We start from the raw sequence: 17863 nt of genomic DNA on the forward strand, positions 1-17863 counted from the left end.
TTGGCAGCCTAGACCACTTTTTAATTAAAAGCTTAATTGGCACAAAATTCACTTAGAATACACTTCACTTTTACACAGTCTTATAAATAGAAAAATGCACTGATGCCCCCAAATGATACTTTAACACCAAATTCAAACAAAGGATTTCCAAAGAGAATACAGGTTATTTATTTCAATAATTAAAGATAGTTCTTGCATGTATACTGTATCATGCATATGTTTAATTGCGTATTATGCTTAAAGCCAATGGAGAATTAGCTAATTGCTGTTTGGTTCTTGAAAAAAGTGAAACATACAATGTCTTCTTTTGAACTACATAACAGATCATATAAAATGACACCTGATACATAGCTGTAAAATTAGGATTTGCTCCACTGAAGTCTACAGCAACTTCAGAAGGTACTGCTGTGATTAGGGTACTACCTTGTAATGTCTGGATCTTTTCCTTACTGGAATATACAATCCAAATGCATAGGACTCAATGACTTCCTTAGTATTTAAAAGAAGTCTTCACTTCAAGGATAGAAACATATAAGATCTCAGTGATCACAGCTAATTTTTTTAAGGGAGTAGTAGGAAGGAAGTGGCAAAGAAATAGGATAGATACTCAATAGAAAGCTATTTGAAAATAACCATGTAAAAGTAATTACTTCCATCATAGCTGTATGCTCCTAACTACAGTTCTTCCAATCATTTGCCACCACAAGATGCATTTATTATTATTCTTTGTTTAAATTATAATGAATGGTAATTCTTTCTAAATAGCCATTAAACTCTTTGGAAATTTTAATCTAATTTTCTTAAACCACTTTAATAAATAAGAATTTCCCCTCTGATCTTTATAAACACCTGCCACGAAGCATATTTTAAAACTAACTTTAATCTGATACAAAGACACTTAGGCAATGCAGAGGAATTCATGATCTTGGCAAGACCCAGCAAGTACAATAAATGCCTGTGATCTCAATAAAAAATATAGGCTAGTTAAGGCTTCATTTTTCTTATATTGAGCTATAATATAAATGTAACTGCTTAAATACAAACATCCTTCTTCTACCAAATAGCAAACATTTTATGTAATTAAAATCTAATTCCTTCAACTCCACCAATGTAAAAATAAAACAAGTTGCAAATATCAATAATACAAAGCATGATGGCGAAAACAAAAAATTAGTAGTTTACAAGTTAATTAAAACTGCAGTCTGAGGATGCCAGACCAACATTATAAATATGAAGAAAAAGAAGCTAAATGCTTACTTATCACAAATAACTTTGGCATAAGCACCAGCTATGTTCAAATGTGGCCAGTGTGTAGGCCAAGTATAAACACACAGATCATAGTGAAATAAAGCCACAAAAATTTAATTCCCTGATCCTTCAATCAACCCTTCAGAGCAGTGGGAATATAGCAGGAAGCTAGAAGCCCCACTTCCGTTGCTTATACTATATTAAGGTACCCCTAACCTCACCCTCAACCCCCTTCCTACCAACAAGAGTCATAGTGAATATGCAATTGGTCAATCCACTTTATCCAGTCTATAGCTATAAGCATCATCTATGCTATATTCATTTAAAGACACTCTTCATATAAATTAATACTCAAGGACATTGAACTGATGTTTGTGTATATTCTTATTTAACAATCAAGTGGTTTACATGGCATTTTATAAGGTCACCCACAGTACGAGTAGTAGGGTATTTTAATTTGGATTAAAGATTGGTAGTTTTATCATTGTATCTAAGACTTTGAGTGTTAGACTCTGGACTGATGTATGTTAAGGCAGATGATGGTATCTTTAGTCTTTCTACATAATAAATGCACTCTGCTGTGGCTATGAATTCCTCAATTCTAAATCATCTACTGCCATGCACTAAGGTTTTATAAGGCACTTGTGGCTCTGAGAAATATTTCTCATAACTCTGGGGCTGAATGTTAAGTATTTACAGAGCTGCAGCAAATAAATTTTAAAACCAGAGAGGTCTAAGTGAAATGGTAGAAGCAGTTTGTACGCAATGCCTGTGCATCTCTCTCTGTGCCATGTATCGCCCATAGAAAAGACCACAGACGCGGGCCACTTGAATGACTGTGTAGCTCACTGGACTCTTCAACAACCACAGATCCCCTTCTCCTTTTCTTCATTCAAGTGATCTCTAGAGGTGTGACCATTGGACCGGACCACTCCTTCAGGAATCCAGGATTTGTCTACACACCGTTCCATTCGCTTCATTATCAGGTCCAGAAGCATCTCGATTGCTTCGCTTACGTTTGTCCCGTTGGCAGCACTAGTTTCAAAGTAGGGAATTCTGCAAGACAGAGACAACTCAGGTAACAACATATGGAGGGAAAAGACAGTGACCTTTGCCCTTGATAATTCAACTTCAAAAATGAGGATAAATATATAAGGCAATAAAAATACTCTACCACAGGGGTACCTGGGCAGTTCAGTGGGTTAATCATCTGCCTTCAGCTCAGGTCGTGATCCCAAAGTCCTGGGGTTGAGCCCTGCATTGGGCTCCCAGCATGCTAAGGAGTCTCTTTCCCCCCTCCCTCTGCCCCTTCTCCTTCTTGTGCTCTCTTTCTCATGAATAAATAACAACTTAAAAAAAAAAAAACTACCATAACAGTAAAGTAAAGTAAAAAAAGACTCTAAAATAATTGACACAACTCCTAATAGAGAAAAACTTCTGGAAATTTTCATTCCCCTTTCACAGATGATTAAACTGAGGCTCAGAAAGATGAAGTGATTTGCCCAATTTCATAAAGATAGAAAGTAGCAGGGCTAGGATTTGAACCCACAGTGGCTTGATTCCAGTGTTACCAACTTAACCATAAATTCTGCTGGTTCCAAACTAATCTACTTTGTACGAGGATATCCAGAACAAATCCCTTTCATTTGCTGCACTTGGGGAGAGAGGGACTGACATCAGAGAGGAATGCAAGCTCACTGGCTGTGTTCATCAAAGATTTTGCCACTTGTCAACTCCAGGCTGTATTCTTGGACCATAAACTTGAAGACATTCTAAAATCTACAACATCTCAGAGTTTCTCAAGGACATCAGTCCTTTATTATCCAAGGACCTTGGTAAATTTGTTTAAACTTTTAATAACTCACAAAATACGGTTTAAAAACCATAAAGCTGCTTCTCACATAATTTTGAGAAATCAGTCTTCTTGCAGTAGGTTAGTCCTAGTGGATTAATCAACTTTCACGTTCTTCCTGCTTCTTAATGAAGCCATGAAAACAGTGATAAAACTTTCTCAAACTACTGAGTTCATGTCTACCATTTAGTAAGAAATCTCACCAAAATGCTCTAAGATATAAAAACTGCAAAATAAAGTTGTTTTGCAGGTGTCCTGCAATTGAATTCAGTAAAATGTTCCTCACATTTACAGGGACTTTAAAATCCTCCACCAGTATTAATTTTCTTGAAGAACACCTTTGTTTTCTCATGTTCTCCTAGAATGTTAACATTACATCAGTGACTCTGATTACAATGTCAGTTACTCTTTCTATTATTTCTTGGCTAGGAGCAGCTTCTACAATGAGAGCTTTATATATAAATATATATAATATGTAATATTATATATTAATATTATATATAATAAATATATTAAAAAGAGCTTCATTTATAGATTTCTTTTTTAAACTTCCTAGTGCTTTTACAGATCTTTCCACAGCTGCTTTGCTTCTCATGTCACTAAGCACATTAGGGGGTACACGTGTAGGAATACAAGGCTATTTCGCCATTATGATTCTTTGTGATGCTATATTATTATCTGCACGCTTCCTGTAAGAGCCGACAGGCCTTGTAACTCAACCTCTTCAATTCTCTCCTGCTTTAGGGTAGCTCTTAAAAACTAGATGAGGAGGGGCGCCTGGGTAGCTCAGTGGGTTAAGCCTCTGCCTTTGGCTCAGGTCATGATGTCAGGGTCCTGGGATTGAGCCCCACATAGGGCTCTCTGATTGGCAGGGAGCCTGATTCTCTCTCTCGCCTGCTTCTCTACCTACTTGTGATCTCTCTCTGTGTGTCAAATAAATAAAATCTTTAAAAAAAAAAAACTGGATGAGGAACTCATAATTCATCTGAGCATTTATCCATCCACCTGTGAGTACTGTGAGACGTGGTTGCTCCACTGATTCTACCATGCCCACAATCAGACCCCTCAGACTAACTCTAAAACACCTTAATCAGAGAATGGTATGCTGAGCAAATTACATGGTCTTAATCTTTTTGAACCTCCTGCCTGGCTAAATCTTTGTTGTTATCAGTCCTCTTAATTCCATCTTCATCTGCTGCCTTATCCACAAAAAGAAGATATTGCATCTTTCCCATTTCCCTGGTCACATGCAGTATTTGATTACCAAGTATTAAGAGGGCATCCTTTGTGGGGATTCAACACTTATTTATCAAGCCCTTATGATGTTTTTGAGCTAAATCATTGGAATGGTGCTTTATGCTACCATTGTTACAGGAATACTTTGAGATGGAGAATTCTCAAAATTTCAATACTTATTATTTTCTTCATCCTATGCTTTCTCAACTACACCATGAAGAATCATTTAAAGTCTACAGAACATTTCTCATACTTAAAAAGGCTTAATCATTTTATCACCATTCAGAAATAAATTGTTTCATGGAAAAGCAATGGTAAAACTCATCCCTCTCCCCAAGAATAATAAGCTGAAATTGGAAAGGCAAAAAGAAATATATATATATATAGAGAGAGAGAGAGAAAAAAAAAAGAAGGAGGAGGGGGAGGAACAGGAGGAGGAGAGAAGGTGGGAGTGAATGAGGAAAGAAAGGAAAAGAAGAAGAAAGAAAAAAAGAAAGGAAAGGAAGAAAGAAAAGTGAGCAGAACTTTATCATAGTAATGCACATCTGATTTTTTGAAATCCCCTAAAGTCCATTATAAAAATAGCTTTTGAATTCAAGTCCTGAGCCTCACTGATTTCCTCAACTGAATCTCCATTAAGCTATTTCCACTTTCCATTGTTTTTCCCTCTCAGCTCCTGAAAATTGCCTCAGTTATTTTTGAGGCATAAATGAGAAATTACAAGTTGAAAATACTTCTAAAATCCATAAAAGTCTATGCATAGAAAGAGATCCATAAAAATCTATGCATAGGGGGCGCCTGGGTGGCTCAGTGGTTGGGCCGCTGCCTTCGGCTCAGGTCATGATCTCAGGGACCTGGGATCGAGCCCCACATCGGGCTCTCTGCTCAGCGGGGAGCCTGCTTCCTCCTCTCTCTCTGCCTGCCTCTCTGCCTGCTTGTGATCTCTCTCTGTCAAATAAATAAATAAAATCTTAAAAAAAAAATCTATGCATAGAAACTTATAGAAATCTACGCATAGAAGTTAGAAACATCTTGGACAAAGGTTAAGAGTCATAATCTCTGAAGTCAGGCTGCCTGGATTCAAATCCAAGAATGACCCTGGCAAGCCATGAAACGGTACCTCAGTTGCTTCACCCGTAAAACTAAGTAATATCAGTGCCTTCTTATAAGGATTAAATAAGTTAACATTTAAAGTGTTTATATCTGAACTGACACATAGGAAATGTGTCATTTTTGATACTTGTGTCACTGATAAATGTTTCTTATTTCCAACACAGAATAGGTTAGGTACAGAAGTTTCCTTGTAATTTTGTTGTTTAACACTCAGAACACATCATCCCATAGAAACAGTATCACTGAGTCATGGACAGTCATAGCTCCAAGAAACCTGAACAACATTATAAACATTAAATTCCCAAACTAGTTTACAAACTATTGATTTAATCCGTAAGGTAGCTGATCTATAGTACTGTCCTAAATTCTAGTACCTAGGACCATGCTTCCTTCCTTTCGTCAGGGCTGGCTCACTCAGACCTGTCCTTGCTGAAGTGCTTCATGCTCCAAAGCATCTGCCTATCATGAGTCGCTATCGGATTCCTCATTGCCCCAAGTGACCTTCACCAAATGCAGAGAGAAAGGGATCTGACTTTACTGATTAAGACTAAGGTATTAGTACCTCTATCAGACCTATAAGCTATTTAATATATTTACTAACTTAAGCAAGTATTTTTAAGATTTTATTTATTTGAGAGAGAGACAGTGAGAGAGAGCATGAGAGAGGAGAAGGTCAGAGGGAGAAGCAGACTCCCTGTGGAGCTGGGAGTCTGATGCGAGCCTCGATCCTCGGACTCCGGGATCATGACCTGAGCCAAAGGCAGTTCCTTAATCAACTGAGCCACCCAGGCACCATAAGTAAGTATTTAATTGGTAGAACTTCAGGGTATAGGAGGTAAGTTATAATATTTTAAGTCACTCATAGAAATATTGTACATCTTTTAATAAGATGTAGTTTATTGAGGTACCTGGGTGGCTCAGTCATTAAGCATCTGCCTTTGGCTCGGTCATGGTCCCAGCATCCTGGGATCCAGCTCTGCATGGCATCAGGGCTCCATGCTCAGCAAGAAGCCTCTCCCTCTCCCACTCCCCCTGCTTATGCTCCCTTTCTTGCTGTCTCTCTCTGTCAAATAAATAAACAAAATCTTAAAAAAAAAAAAGATGATTTTTTTTTTATTATGTTCAATTAGCCACTCTATAGTACATAATTAGTTTTTGATGTAGTGTTCAGCAATTCATTAGTTTAGTATAACGCCCAGTGCTCATCACAACATGTAACCTCCTCAATATCCACCACCCTGTTACCCACCCCCACCTCCCTCCCCTCTGAAACCCTCAGATTGTTTCCCGGGTTCCATAGTCTCTCATGGTTCATCTCCCTCTCTGATTTCTTCCCATTTAGTTTTCCCTCCCTTCCCCTATTGTCCTCCGTGCCATTGCTTATGTTCTGTTGGGGTCGATTCCATGTTAAAACCTGTTAAACCCCTAGGGCCTGCCTGGGCCTACTTAGCCAAAGTGACTTCATGTTGCCCAGGTAGACATTTTGTTGTTTAATAAATGCCTCATCAGTTACTGATATCAGTTCCAGGTAACTGTTGCTAAAACACACCCAAAACAAGGCTATTTTGTTTAATAAATGCCTCAACAGTTATTGGTATCAGTTCCAGGTTACTGTTAATAAAACACACAGGTAAGAGACACATCCAATCAGCCAAAGCCACATACATAGAAGTTTGTGGTTGCGCCCTATAAAACTAACCTGTAAGACCAAGTGGGGGGAGGGGTAGCGGGGGTGGTATCACTCGCTTCAGAGGCGGCCCTGGCTGGTCAGTCTAACTTCTAATGCCTAGCATAGAATAAGGCTTTGCATAACTTTCACTCTGTCTCAGTCTTGTTCCTTTGATAACTGACCCAACATGTTCCACATATGAGTGAAACCATATGACAATTGTCTTTCTCTGCTTGACTTATTTCACTTAACATGTAGTTCGTTTTAAAAGATTTTATTTATTGGGCGCCTGGGTGGCTCAGTGGGTTAAGCCACTGCCTTTAGCTCAGGTCATGATCTCAGGGTCCTGGGATCGAGGCCCGCATCGGGCTCTCTGCTCGTCAGGGAGCCTGCTTCCCTCTCTCTCTCTCTGCCTGCCTGTCTACTTGTGATCTCGCTCTGTCAAATAAATAAATAAATAAAATCTTAAAAAAAAAAAAAAAGATTTTATTTATTTATTTGATAGAGACACAGAGAGAGGGAACACAGCAGGGGTAGCAGGGGAGAGAGCGGGCTTCCCACCAAGCAGGGAGCCTAATGCAGGGCTCAATCCCAGGACGATGGGATCATGACCCGAGCCAAAAGCAGACACTTAACAGCTGAGCCACCCAGGTGCTCCTTAACAATTTGACTCCAAATTCAAGGAACAACCTTCTCTCCTTCGAGGATATTGTCCTGCAATTTGTGAAGTTCCAGGTCATGTGACCTGGAGTCTGATTAACATTTTTTTTAAAGATTTTATGTATGTATTTATTTATTTGAGAAAAAGAGAGAGAGAGAGCACAAGCAAGAGTGAGAGTCAGAGGGAGAAACAGGCTCCCCCCGCTGAACTGGGAGCCCAATGTGGGGCTCAGTGACGGGAACTTGGGATCATGGGATCTGAGCTGAAGGCAGACGTTTAACCGACCGAGACACTCAGGAGCCCCAGCAATCTTAAACTTTAGACTAATCATTCAGAGTCTTCTGAACAACTAGGGCAATGTGGTCTTTGTTTCTACAGGAATTAGTGAATGCTCGAGTTCACTCTGCTCTGCTCTCTAAGCTGTCAGAGGAGAAGCAAATGAGACCCACAGAGAAGAACCTGAAATAAGACTTTCTTTCCACAACAAAATGATGCTCCAGAGTCAGACATGTGCCTTTGTGTTCACATTTGAAAACTAGACTGTCCAGCTTGTGCTAAGGACAAAGGAGTCTAGAGGATAGAGTTAGTACTATTTTTATGTCCACGTCTTCTTGATATTCACTTTTAGAAGGCATCTGGGCTACATCATTCAAGCACTTCTCCATACCTGTAAAGAGGGTAACAGTGGTTCATGGAGTCATGGAAGGAGAAAATGAGATGCACAAGCATAGCATCCAGCAAGTGCCCAATAAATCTGACTCTAATGGACTTTTTCCTTCTCTTAAAATAATATTCTGTTTTTCCTAAAACTTACTAGGCAAAAATTTAGTAAAATTAGCTGACATTCAAGAGGATCAGTTGTCACCCTTTTTAACCATAGAGTGATATGGTTCCTTCTCTCCACACGGTGGTGCTAATTGAGCATTACTAGGGCCAGTATAGACCAAATCTTTAAAAAAAATCCTGTGTAGCTATTTGTAATTTTCAATTCAAAAATGACCACTCAACAGCTGTTTGGAATGGATGCAGAACACCAGTTATGATGTGTTTTTTAAAAAGAAATATATTAGTCATAGATTTTAAAATAAATATAAAATGAGGAAAATGGCAAAGGACTTCAAATCAATGAGGGGGGTATTATTATCACTTACAGTCTTTCACCAGGATATCTAGATCCTGCTTATGTAATATATTGGTCAGGATCCACATCAAGCTGATTTCTATTATTTATATCCCCAAAACTAGAAGATCCTAGATTATAGTTACAGGTTGCCAGGAATGAAAGCAGGTGTATTTGATGGTGCTGTCAAATGGTTCTGGATTATTTGGCTCACATGTGGATCCAGATATCATGGAAAATTTTTTCACTAAATTAAGAAATGTGTCTCACTACTTTTCACAGTCTGTTGAATGCTAAATGAACAAGCACTTACAAGGAAGGATGGGTGTATGGACCGTTTCAACCCACAAGATTGTGCCAAGTGAAATCTAGGTCCTCCCCTGAGTTGCAGGGGGCTCTGAAAATCAGTCTTGTATTTTTAGTTTTAGTTTAGGTATGTGGTTTTAAAACATGCCTTCCCAATGATACATCATTATTTCTTGAATGAAGGAAAGATGTCATGAAGTATGCAAAGAATCAAATTATTTGTGATCAAGTTATTCATGCCACATTTCAGTCTAGCTAGGACACAGCATTCTGCTGAGCTAAGCCACTTGAACCCCAGAAACGGTCTGTGCTCATATTATTAATGTTGTAAATAAATGTTTTTAACACATTATTTAATCCAGAAACTCTTGAACACCTTCTTCATTAATAGCCACCATGCTTCAGTGGGGGAAAAGTCATCTTAAATTTGCTGCCCTTAAGAGAGTAGATCTTAAAAGTTATCACCAGAAGAAAAAAAAATTGGGTGCCTGGGTGGCCCAGTCAGTTAAGCGTCTGCCTTTGGCTCAGGTCATGATCCTGGGGTCCTGGGATCAACCCCCACATCGGGCTCCCTGCTCAGTGGGAAGACTGCTTCTCCCTCATCCTCTGCAGCTCCCCCTGCTTGTTCTCTCTCTCTGTCAAATAAATAAATAAATCTTTGAAGAAAAAGAAAAAAATTATAACTGTGTGCTAATGGATAATAACCAAACTTACTGTGGTAGCAATCTATACATATATCCAATCATCACTGTATGCCTAAAACTAATACAATGTTATATATCAATTATTTCTCAATTTTAAAAAATGTTCTACCCATTCCTTTGTATAGCACATGAAATATGTACATAAATCAATTATCACAGTTTCATTGTATTCACAATTTTCTGTATGTCCTTCAACTCAGAATCAAAAATGGAAAGGCCTCTAATGACCACCAACTATCCCGTGTGGGAAAAGAAGGCCGAGAGGTTTAGATGCAGCCGTTTTTAACTCATCAAGTCCTTGCCTGCTCACTTACAGCTGGCATACTCTCACTACCAATCCCAGTGTCCAGTTCCAGTCTATACCACAGCTGATTTAATCAACTGAGAGAAAAAGTATCCTCCCTCCTCAAACATGGATTTTCCAGTGAGGAGTCATTAAGCACATTTCCCTCACCCATGCAAGGCACATTAGACAATGCCTCATATTCTCTAATGATTTATCCAATTATACCATCAACAAAAGTATCTGCCAGCATGCACACCTGTAGTAACTTGACATGCATACCATTGGTTCTCAAAGCACTACCTTCAATCACCTGCAGGAGGGAATCAGTTAGAAACGAATTTCTGGGGGCACCTGGGTGGCTCAGTGGGTTAAGCCGCTGCCTTCGGCTCAGGTCATGATCTCAGGGTCCTGGGATCAAGTCCCACATCGGGCTCTCTACTCAGCAGGGAGCCTGCTTCCTCCTCTCTCTCTGCCTGCCTCTCTGCCTACTTGTGATCTCTCTCTGTCAAATAAATAAATAAAATCTTTAAAAAAAAGAAAGAAAGAAACGAATTTCTGGGTTCTACCCCAGAGCCACTAATCAGAAATTCCTTAGGAGTCAGAGTTCAGGCAATTTTGAAACACACTAAGGTTTGAGATCCAATAGTATCACCTCAAAGAGGAATGTTGCCAATGCTGGTTAGGTTTGCCCTTCCAACATGTTTTACTTTGTAGCTGTTTTTTTTAAAGCGTTTTGGCAACAGTGTAGACCACCCTCATTTTGACTGGCAGGAGGACAAGTTCGGGCAAACTTCTGTTTTGCTCCTTTCTCTCACTTTATTGACAATATTACTCAATATAACATACTAGAAAACATTATTTTGCCCTTGTTCTAGAAAAAACCTGAAAATTAAAGGGAATTAGATGTAAATAGATTCTTAGTCTACTAAACACAGTTTCTGATATTCTTCATCATACACGTAATTCACCCGTTCCTTTTCTGGCTCCTGCATGAAAGTCTTATTCTCAGATTTCCTTGTTGTCACAGACAGATTTATTTTTCATATTTGTACTATAACATGTTCTTTATTAGGTTTGCGAAGTTTTTCTGAGACATTGTCTTTCATTCTCCAAGTGCATGTATATTTAAGAGAAGTACTTATGAACCAATGATTCATTTTTAGGTACTGGAGAGGAAAGGGCGCATAATAGTAACAAAATGCAAATTTACCAGATAATATACAAGTAATGCAAAGAGATGCCATAAACCATATTCTATTTTTCCACTACTAGCATGGAGATGAACTGACCAACACAGCCCTTTAGTACATGTGCAATCAATGAAAATATTATAATTAAAAATGAAAAAAAATCTGTGAAAATAATCATTAAACTTACATGTCAGGTTTGTGAAATGCATATGCACTAAACTGTTTCTTTTTGCTTCTGAAGTGATCAAACAGCTTACAGTATTTTTTAAAGATTTATTTATTTGAGAGAGAGAGGGCATGCAAGTGCCTGTACGTGGTGGGGGAAGGAGAGGGAGAGAGAAAGGATCTTAAGCAGGCTCCATGCCCAGCAAGGAGCCTGACACGGGGCTTGATTCCACGACCCTGAGATCATGACCTGAGCTGAAACCTAGAGTAGAACACTTAACCAACTGAGCCACCCAAGTGTCTGCAGAACAATATTTTATGCTTCCTAATCCTTTTTTTTTTTTTTTTAAGATTTTATTTATTTATTTGACAAAGAGAGACACAGCGAGAGAGTGAATACAAGCAGGGGGAGTAGGAGAGGAAGAAGCAGGCTTCCTGCTGAACAGGGAGCCCGATGTAGGACTTGATCCCAGAACCCTGGGATCATGACCTAAGCCAAAGGCAGTTGCTTAATGACTGAGCCACCCAGGCACCCTGTGCTTCCTAGTTCCTAAGGAAATTCTGTTTCTCTCTCTTTCCTTTCTTTGCCAATAGAAATCCCTTCTCTCATTTTAACTGAATGCAGAAACCTGAGATTGAACCTCTCTTATGAAGTACTCCCCAGACCTTGTGAGCTGGGAACAGATGAAAGACATGCCCTGGCCCCCCAGACTCCACCTACAGACAGAAGGCATAGTTGGGCTCTTTGATATGAAGGAGGAAGTAGAATCCTGAGAACCAGAAGAGAAGAAACAAACAAAAGGCTGAAGAAACCAGGAGGGGGGAGCAGTCCATCCTGGCTCCCCTCTGGTACTTGGGGACACGGTTATTGGATCTAGCTAACTCCCTTAGATGCCCTATTTCTTTTGGCCTCACTGACATACTTCTCAAAAGCATGGTCTGCATCCACAGTTTCCATTGCTTCATCACTTACTTCCTCCTTGCTCCCTTGCAACATAGCTCCCAGCTCCCAGTTTCGACACTTCAGTACTCTCCGTGGTATCTGGCCCTCCCTCCTTCCTTCCTACTGCATTACCCGAGTGCCTCTCAAGGGTAGAAGAGCATATCAGAATGGCCTGTGGGGCTTTGCCAGCCTCCACCTCAGAATCACTACTCCAGGCGGATTGTGTCAAAAGCTCAGGAGGTATTTGCTGAAAGCTCCTGGGCACGTCTAACCTGACAATCATGTGGAGAGTTTCTACGAGACACTGATGCCCAGGCCCTCATCTGCAGGGTTTTGTAACATGTTAACTCGGTTCGGTTGAACATTTCCCAGAACTTCCTTTCCAGTTAGGGTGGATCACAGGAGAGATCTGGGGGAGCTGAGGGAGTGGAGGTGACGCCGCAGCCATTCAGTAGTTCTCATACATCATTGCTTAGCTGCTGGCTTGTGTGGTTGCATAAACCAGGACCTGGACCTGGACCTGTTCCACCTTCCCCAAGACCCTCCTTCAGTTTCTCCAACTCCTTGGCCAGGTGCATGTGCTTAGCCCTGTGACAAAGGTCCCTGGCTTCTCTGGGATACCCAGACCATCCCGGTCAGAGGCAACAAACCCTGAGGCAGGTCTCAGTCTGTTATGGGTCTTTAGGTGGTGTTTGCTCTCCCCACCTTAAACCCGCCTTCCCTTCCTGACTGCCTGACCTGTGGACTTCAAGTTTCAGTGTCAACACCTCAGAGACGGCTTAACCAGCTGCCACAAGTGCATAAGGTCAAATACCTGTAACAAATGTCTTCATATGTAAGTATGTTTCTTCCACTGAATCTTACCTGAAAAACCACTCCAGACCAATGACCTCAGAAGCTCAGAGGTGAGGCCCGGACACAAACATTTGTTAAAAGCTCCTCAGGCTTCTAACATGGGTAAGCACCATCTACACTAGAGTGAAAACCTTCACATCCTATTGCAAATATATGCCAGAGCGAGCTAGTATAATTGATGGGAATAGATACACCCACCACCCCAGGCTGTCTTACCTGCCCCTAGAATTGAAAAAAGATCTAAAATCCTGTTCTGCCCCACCCTGCCTATTTTGTCCAATTTATTCCTTTTTCTTTTCCACAGATACAGCTCCTACCCATCTAACAGATCACCACAATCTTCTTGTCTCTAGTATTTCCTCCCTTCACATTAGCCCATGCACCTCTCCCAGACTGATCTAGAGAAGTACTTACCACATCCCTCCATGTTCAAAGGATTTCAGCAACTCCCTGCTCCCCAGAATTTCAGCAACTCTCCTTACCTGGTATTCTAAACTCTCTAGACACTGACTTCTTCCCACCTGACCAACCTAATCCTTCTACTCCCTTCCCAATGTGAAAGCTATCCTTGAGTGTTCTTTGGTCCTCCAAGAGCCCAAAGAAGAACAAAGCAGTTGTCACACAATAAAAAGAGAAAGGTCCTCCTCTGGCTTCCTTGGATTCTGCCTAAAAACCAGGGCCAGGAGCTGGGTAACATTCTCTCTCTCTCTCTCTCTCTCTCTCTCTCTCTCTCTCTACTTCCCCTTCCTTCTCAGCTCCACTTACTGCCTCCCATTTATATTAAGGGTAATTAATACATACATACTTGGGTTCTCATTGTATTAGAGATAGAAAGAAAGCAAAGCACAAATTCCTTTGTAGATATGCCCTTGACATTTTAATAAACAGTGGCTACCCCCTTCTTTCATGTCCAATCAATGCTACTGTGATCCTATTCCCAGAATTCAAGAAAGCAGACAGTATTTAGATGATTCTCCACCACAAAAACACAACCTAAACCAAGGGAAACTTCATACTCATGCTCCTCTCCCAGCACAGAAATTTCAAAGCTGATAGGCCTTCCTGTACGCTGAGACTCTCTACAGCAGCACATGAACTGGCTTCGAAATGTTCTTGCTCAATAGAGAGAATTTACTTACCCCACGCATCTCCTACTTGCATCTTGGGAAAGCAACCTTACATAGTTAGGGCATTTGCCCTCAAAGGTGTCTTTAAACACCAAGAGATTGAGAAAATGGTATTGAAGCATGGCCCTCACCCAGTGTTTTTCTTTGGGTTCCCATTATCACATAATATTAATCTATAAAGTAGGTATTATACTTCCCAAAGCCTACACCTAAGTGTGCTGTTTCAACTGTTTGCTTTTGCATCTCCTGTTATCCATCTACTGTTTGATTTGGGAATGTTTTTTCTAGATTTATCCACAAAAATACTCACCCATATTTCTCTGCAAGTCCTCTTGCTTCCTCCTCTTTTACTACTCTCTGGTCTTCCAGATCACTCTTATTTCCACATAACACTATATCTGGGTTTTCACAATATGCATGCATTTGTAGCTGGCCTGTGTGAAAAATTTTCATAGGTAAATAACATGTGTGATCAATGGAGAATATATGCAAACGTGCTCTGAAAACTTTTGGATATATCCAACTTTAAGTGGATATACAGACATAAGGAAATGATAGAATGCTTTCAAAGCATCAATAACCTAATCTGCAGAATGGAATGGACAGGGCAGAGATGTAGAACTTATCCTTAAACACATATCCCATCTTATTTAAATCAGAGAGGAATGGGAGAAATGGCTAACCCTCTAATAGTGCATGTGTGCATGTGAGCGACCATGTGTACACACCCTTGTGGCTATTTCTCTACTGAAGGCCATTGGAGAAAAACTTGGGAGAATTTTTAGTGCTTATTGTTAATCATAAAGCTCTATATTTCATATGGTGTCTCCCCATCGCAATATTTTTTAAAAGAACTGTCTTCTTTTGAATGAACTAGCTTGTTTCTATATGAAATGCTTTCACATTTTTCTATTATCCTAAGGCAGAATCAATGCAATTAAAATAAGAAAGATTTAAGATTAAATGAGAGAAAACCATTCTAGAATAAACAGGAAATGACTCTGTCACCAGAACTAAGGGGAAGCAGAAGACTACAATTCTTATTCCACAGCGTTTATTTCTTTTCACCTGAAAACCTGTAAATAGGCATACTTTTAAAAAGCAATTAAACAAAAAGAGTTTCATTAAGCTAAATAGTTTAATCTTCAAAGAAGTAAGAGAAAGCTTTATTTCTTATTCATCTTATTCATAATGAGATTAAAGCAGCCCAAATTTTCACAATAAGACATAACTCAAAGTTGGTATGGCCTAATTTATTTATTATAGTTAACCAGAAAAGTGTTGACATTTTAGTTCCTCATTATAAAGTCATGTTCATTATATCTTATCAAGAGAAAATCTAGTCAGCAAGAATTCAGTGGTCATCAACATAGGCCAGATACTTGGTACAGAATTTCAGGGCCCTGACCTTTGCCCTCAAGAGACAGCTAGGGAACAAGGCAAAACCAAACTGTGTATGTTTCCAATAGTGGCCATGTGCTTTCTTTCCTCCAAGACGGTACACATGTTGTTCCAATGTGCTTGAATACCCAACCACCACCTTCCTTCCATGAATTTCCACCCTTCTTTTAAGACTTGCCTCTCAGTTACCTCCATAGTGAAACCTTTCCAGTCTCCAGAGTGGCTCTGTGCTCTATTGATCCCACACATGTCCAGTGTCATGATTATGAGCATGAACTCAGGACTGACTGTATCTGAGACTGAATCCTGGCTCTACTGTTTTCTAGCTGTGTGACCCTGAGGAAGTCGTTTCCTCATGTGTAAATGGTAATAATGATGGTACTTTCTTTGCAGGGTTAAGGTGTGGATTAAGTGAGTTAATTCAGTGATTCTCCAGGTATGGTCCATGAGCCTTCCCATCACTAGGGAACTTGTTCGAAATGTAAATTCTCAGGTTGCACCCCAAGGCTACTGAATCAGGAATGCTGGATATGGAACCCAGAATCTGTGTTTTAACAAGCTCCCTGGGTGATCTAGATGTACAATCATACTTGAGAACCACTACATTAATATGTGAAGGCATTTACAAGTGCTATGAAGTATCACCAATAATGATGTTTAATAGCATTTGTTTATTTTGGAGACTCCAGGAAGTGCAATTATTGGTGATTTTTCCTTTTATTTCTTCCTTCCTAATTTTTCTACAAAGACTGAATTAATTATATAAAAAGCAAATTAATCAATTCTTTAAAAAAATCCCACTAAGAAAAAGACACATACATAAGTAACTACTACAACTCATAGTGGTTAAAAGCCACTAAAAATCCTATATGTAGTACAAAATATAATAGCAGTTGACAGGAAGGAAAAAATTTAATCCAACTACAGTTACAGGAAATTTCATAGAGCCCATAATTTGCCATATTTTAAAGAATAAGCAGAACTCCAACCAATTTTTTAAAAGGGGTGGTTATGGAGGGAGTGGGTGTGGGGACCGCTTTTAGACAGGCAGAATAATAGGAATAAAAATATACAGGCAAAAACATGTAAAATATATACCTGTTGGGCTCTTATACCATTCATGTGAGGTTATAGAAACAATGTTTAGAAATTCAGACTACTTTAAAATTTCTTTACAAAACAGGCTGCCACTCAATGAAGAATACTTAAGGGCATGACTTGCTCATTCTCTGAGCTCTAGGAAGATAGGTAAGTGAATACAACACTACCTGATTCCTTCCATGTAGCAGGCTGAGAGAACTCAGCTTTCTGTTCAGTCTTCTGAATTCAGCAGGGCTCACCTTTCGATTTGCATGTATCCCCTTTCCAAGGGGCATGAACAGCTTTGGAGTCAAGGGAGAACTGACTGTCAAGGCAGCCTGCAAAGGAAGGGTGCAGACCTGCTCTCCTCTCCCCAGGCCACTCAGGGCCAGGAGCCAGCTACTTGTTTAAGGCAACAGTGCCTTTGTTCTAGCCTGCACCCCCCAAAAGGAAGAAATAAATAATCCCTATAATATTCAAAATGCTAACAGGCAGGGGGAAAATAAAATGTATAGACAATAAATTACTGTTCCTAGTGAAGATTTGATATTATTATCTTTGATCCTCAACACTAACTTTTTTTTCCAAAGGCGGGTTGGGGGAGAATAGTTTCCATTGAAGATATGAAATCCTCAAAATGTGTAAGTTTTCTCTACCTAATGTGCAGTAAGAATTCTCTTACACTATAAGGATAACAAAATAAAATGTATACATTACACATAATTTCACATAATTTTTTTATTTATCTAATCAGCTAAAAAGTCCAGATAGGCAAGATTTATCTGTCTCAGAATTTCCATTTTTATCTGTGAAAACAGATGGGTTTATGACAGTCCTTATCCTAAAATAAAGACACGTCACTTGTCTGAATCTTCACCCACAGTGCTTGTGAGGATCAGGTACAAAG

General features: G+C 39.6%; 1 protein-coding gene across 3 annotated transcripts in view; it reads right to left on the reverse strand.

The window, feature by feature from the left end:
- The window catches only part of RAB27A (RAB27A, member RAS oncogene family), an 80377-nt gene continuing 62514 nt past the window's right edge, over positions 1-17863 (reverse strand). For all 3 annotated transcript variants that reach the window (XM_059180558.1, XM_059180557.1, XM_059180559.1), the window contains 2 exons: positions 14786-14909; positions 1-2304 (listed from right to left, as the gene is read on the reverse strand). In XM_059180558.1, the coding sequence (XP_059036541.1) occupies positions 2106-2304; positions 14786-14909 (323 nt within the window). In that variant the 3' untranslated portion in view covers positions 1-2105. The remainder of the gene's footprint in view (positions 2305-14785; positions 14910-17863) is intronic.

The sequence above is a fragment of the Mustela lutreola genome, chromosome 7, assembly GCF_030435805.1.
Source record: "Mustela lutreola isolate mMusLut2 chromosome 7, mMusLut2.pri, whole genome shotgun sequence".
Taxonomy (NCBI): Eukaryota; Metazoa; Chordata; class Mammalia; order Carnivora; family Mustelidae; genus Mustela; species Mustela lutreola.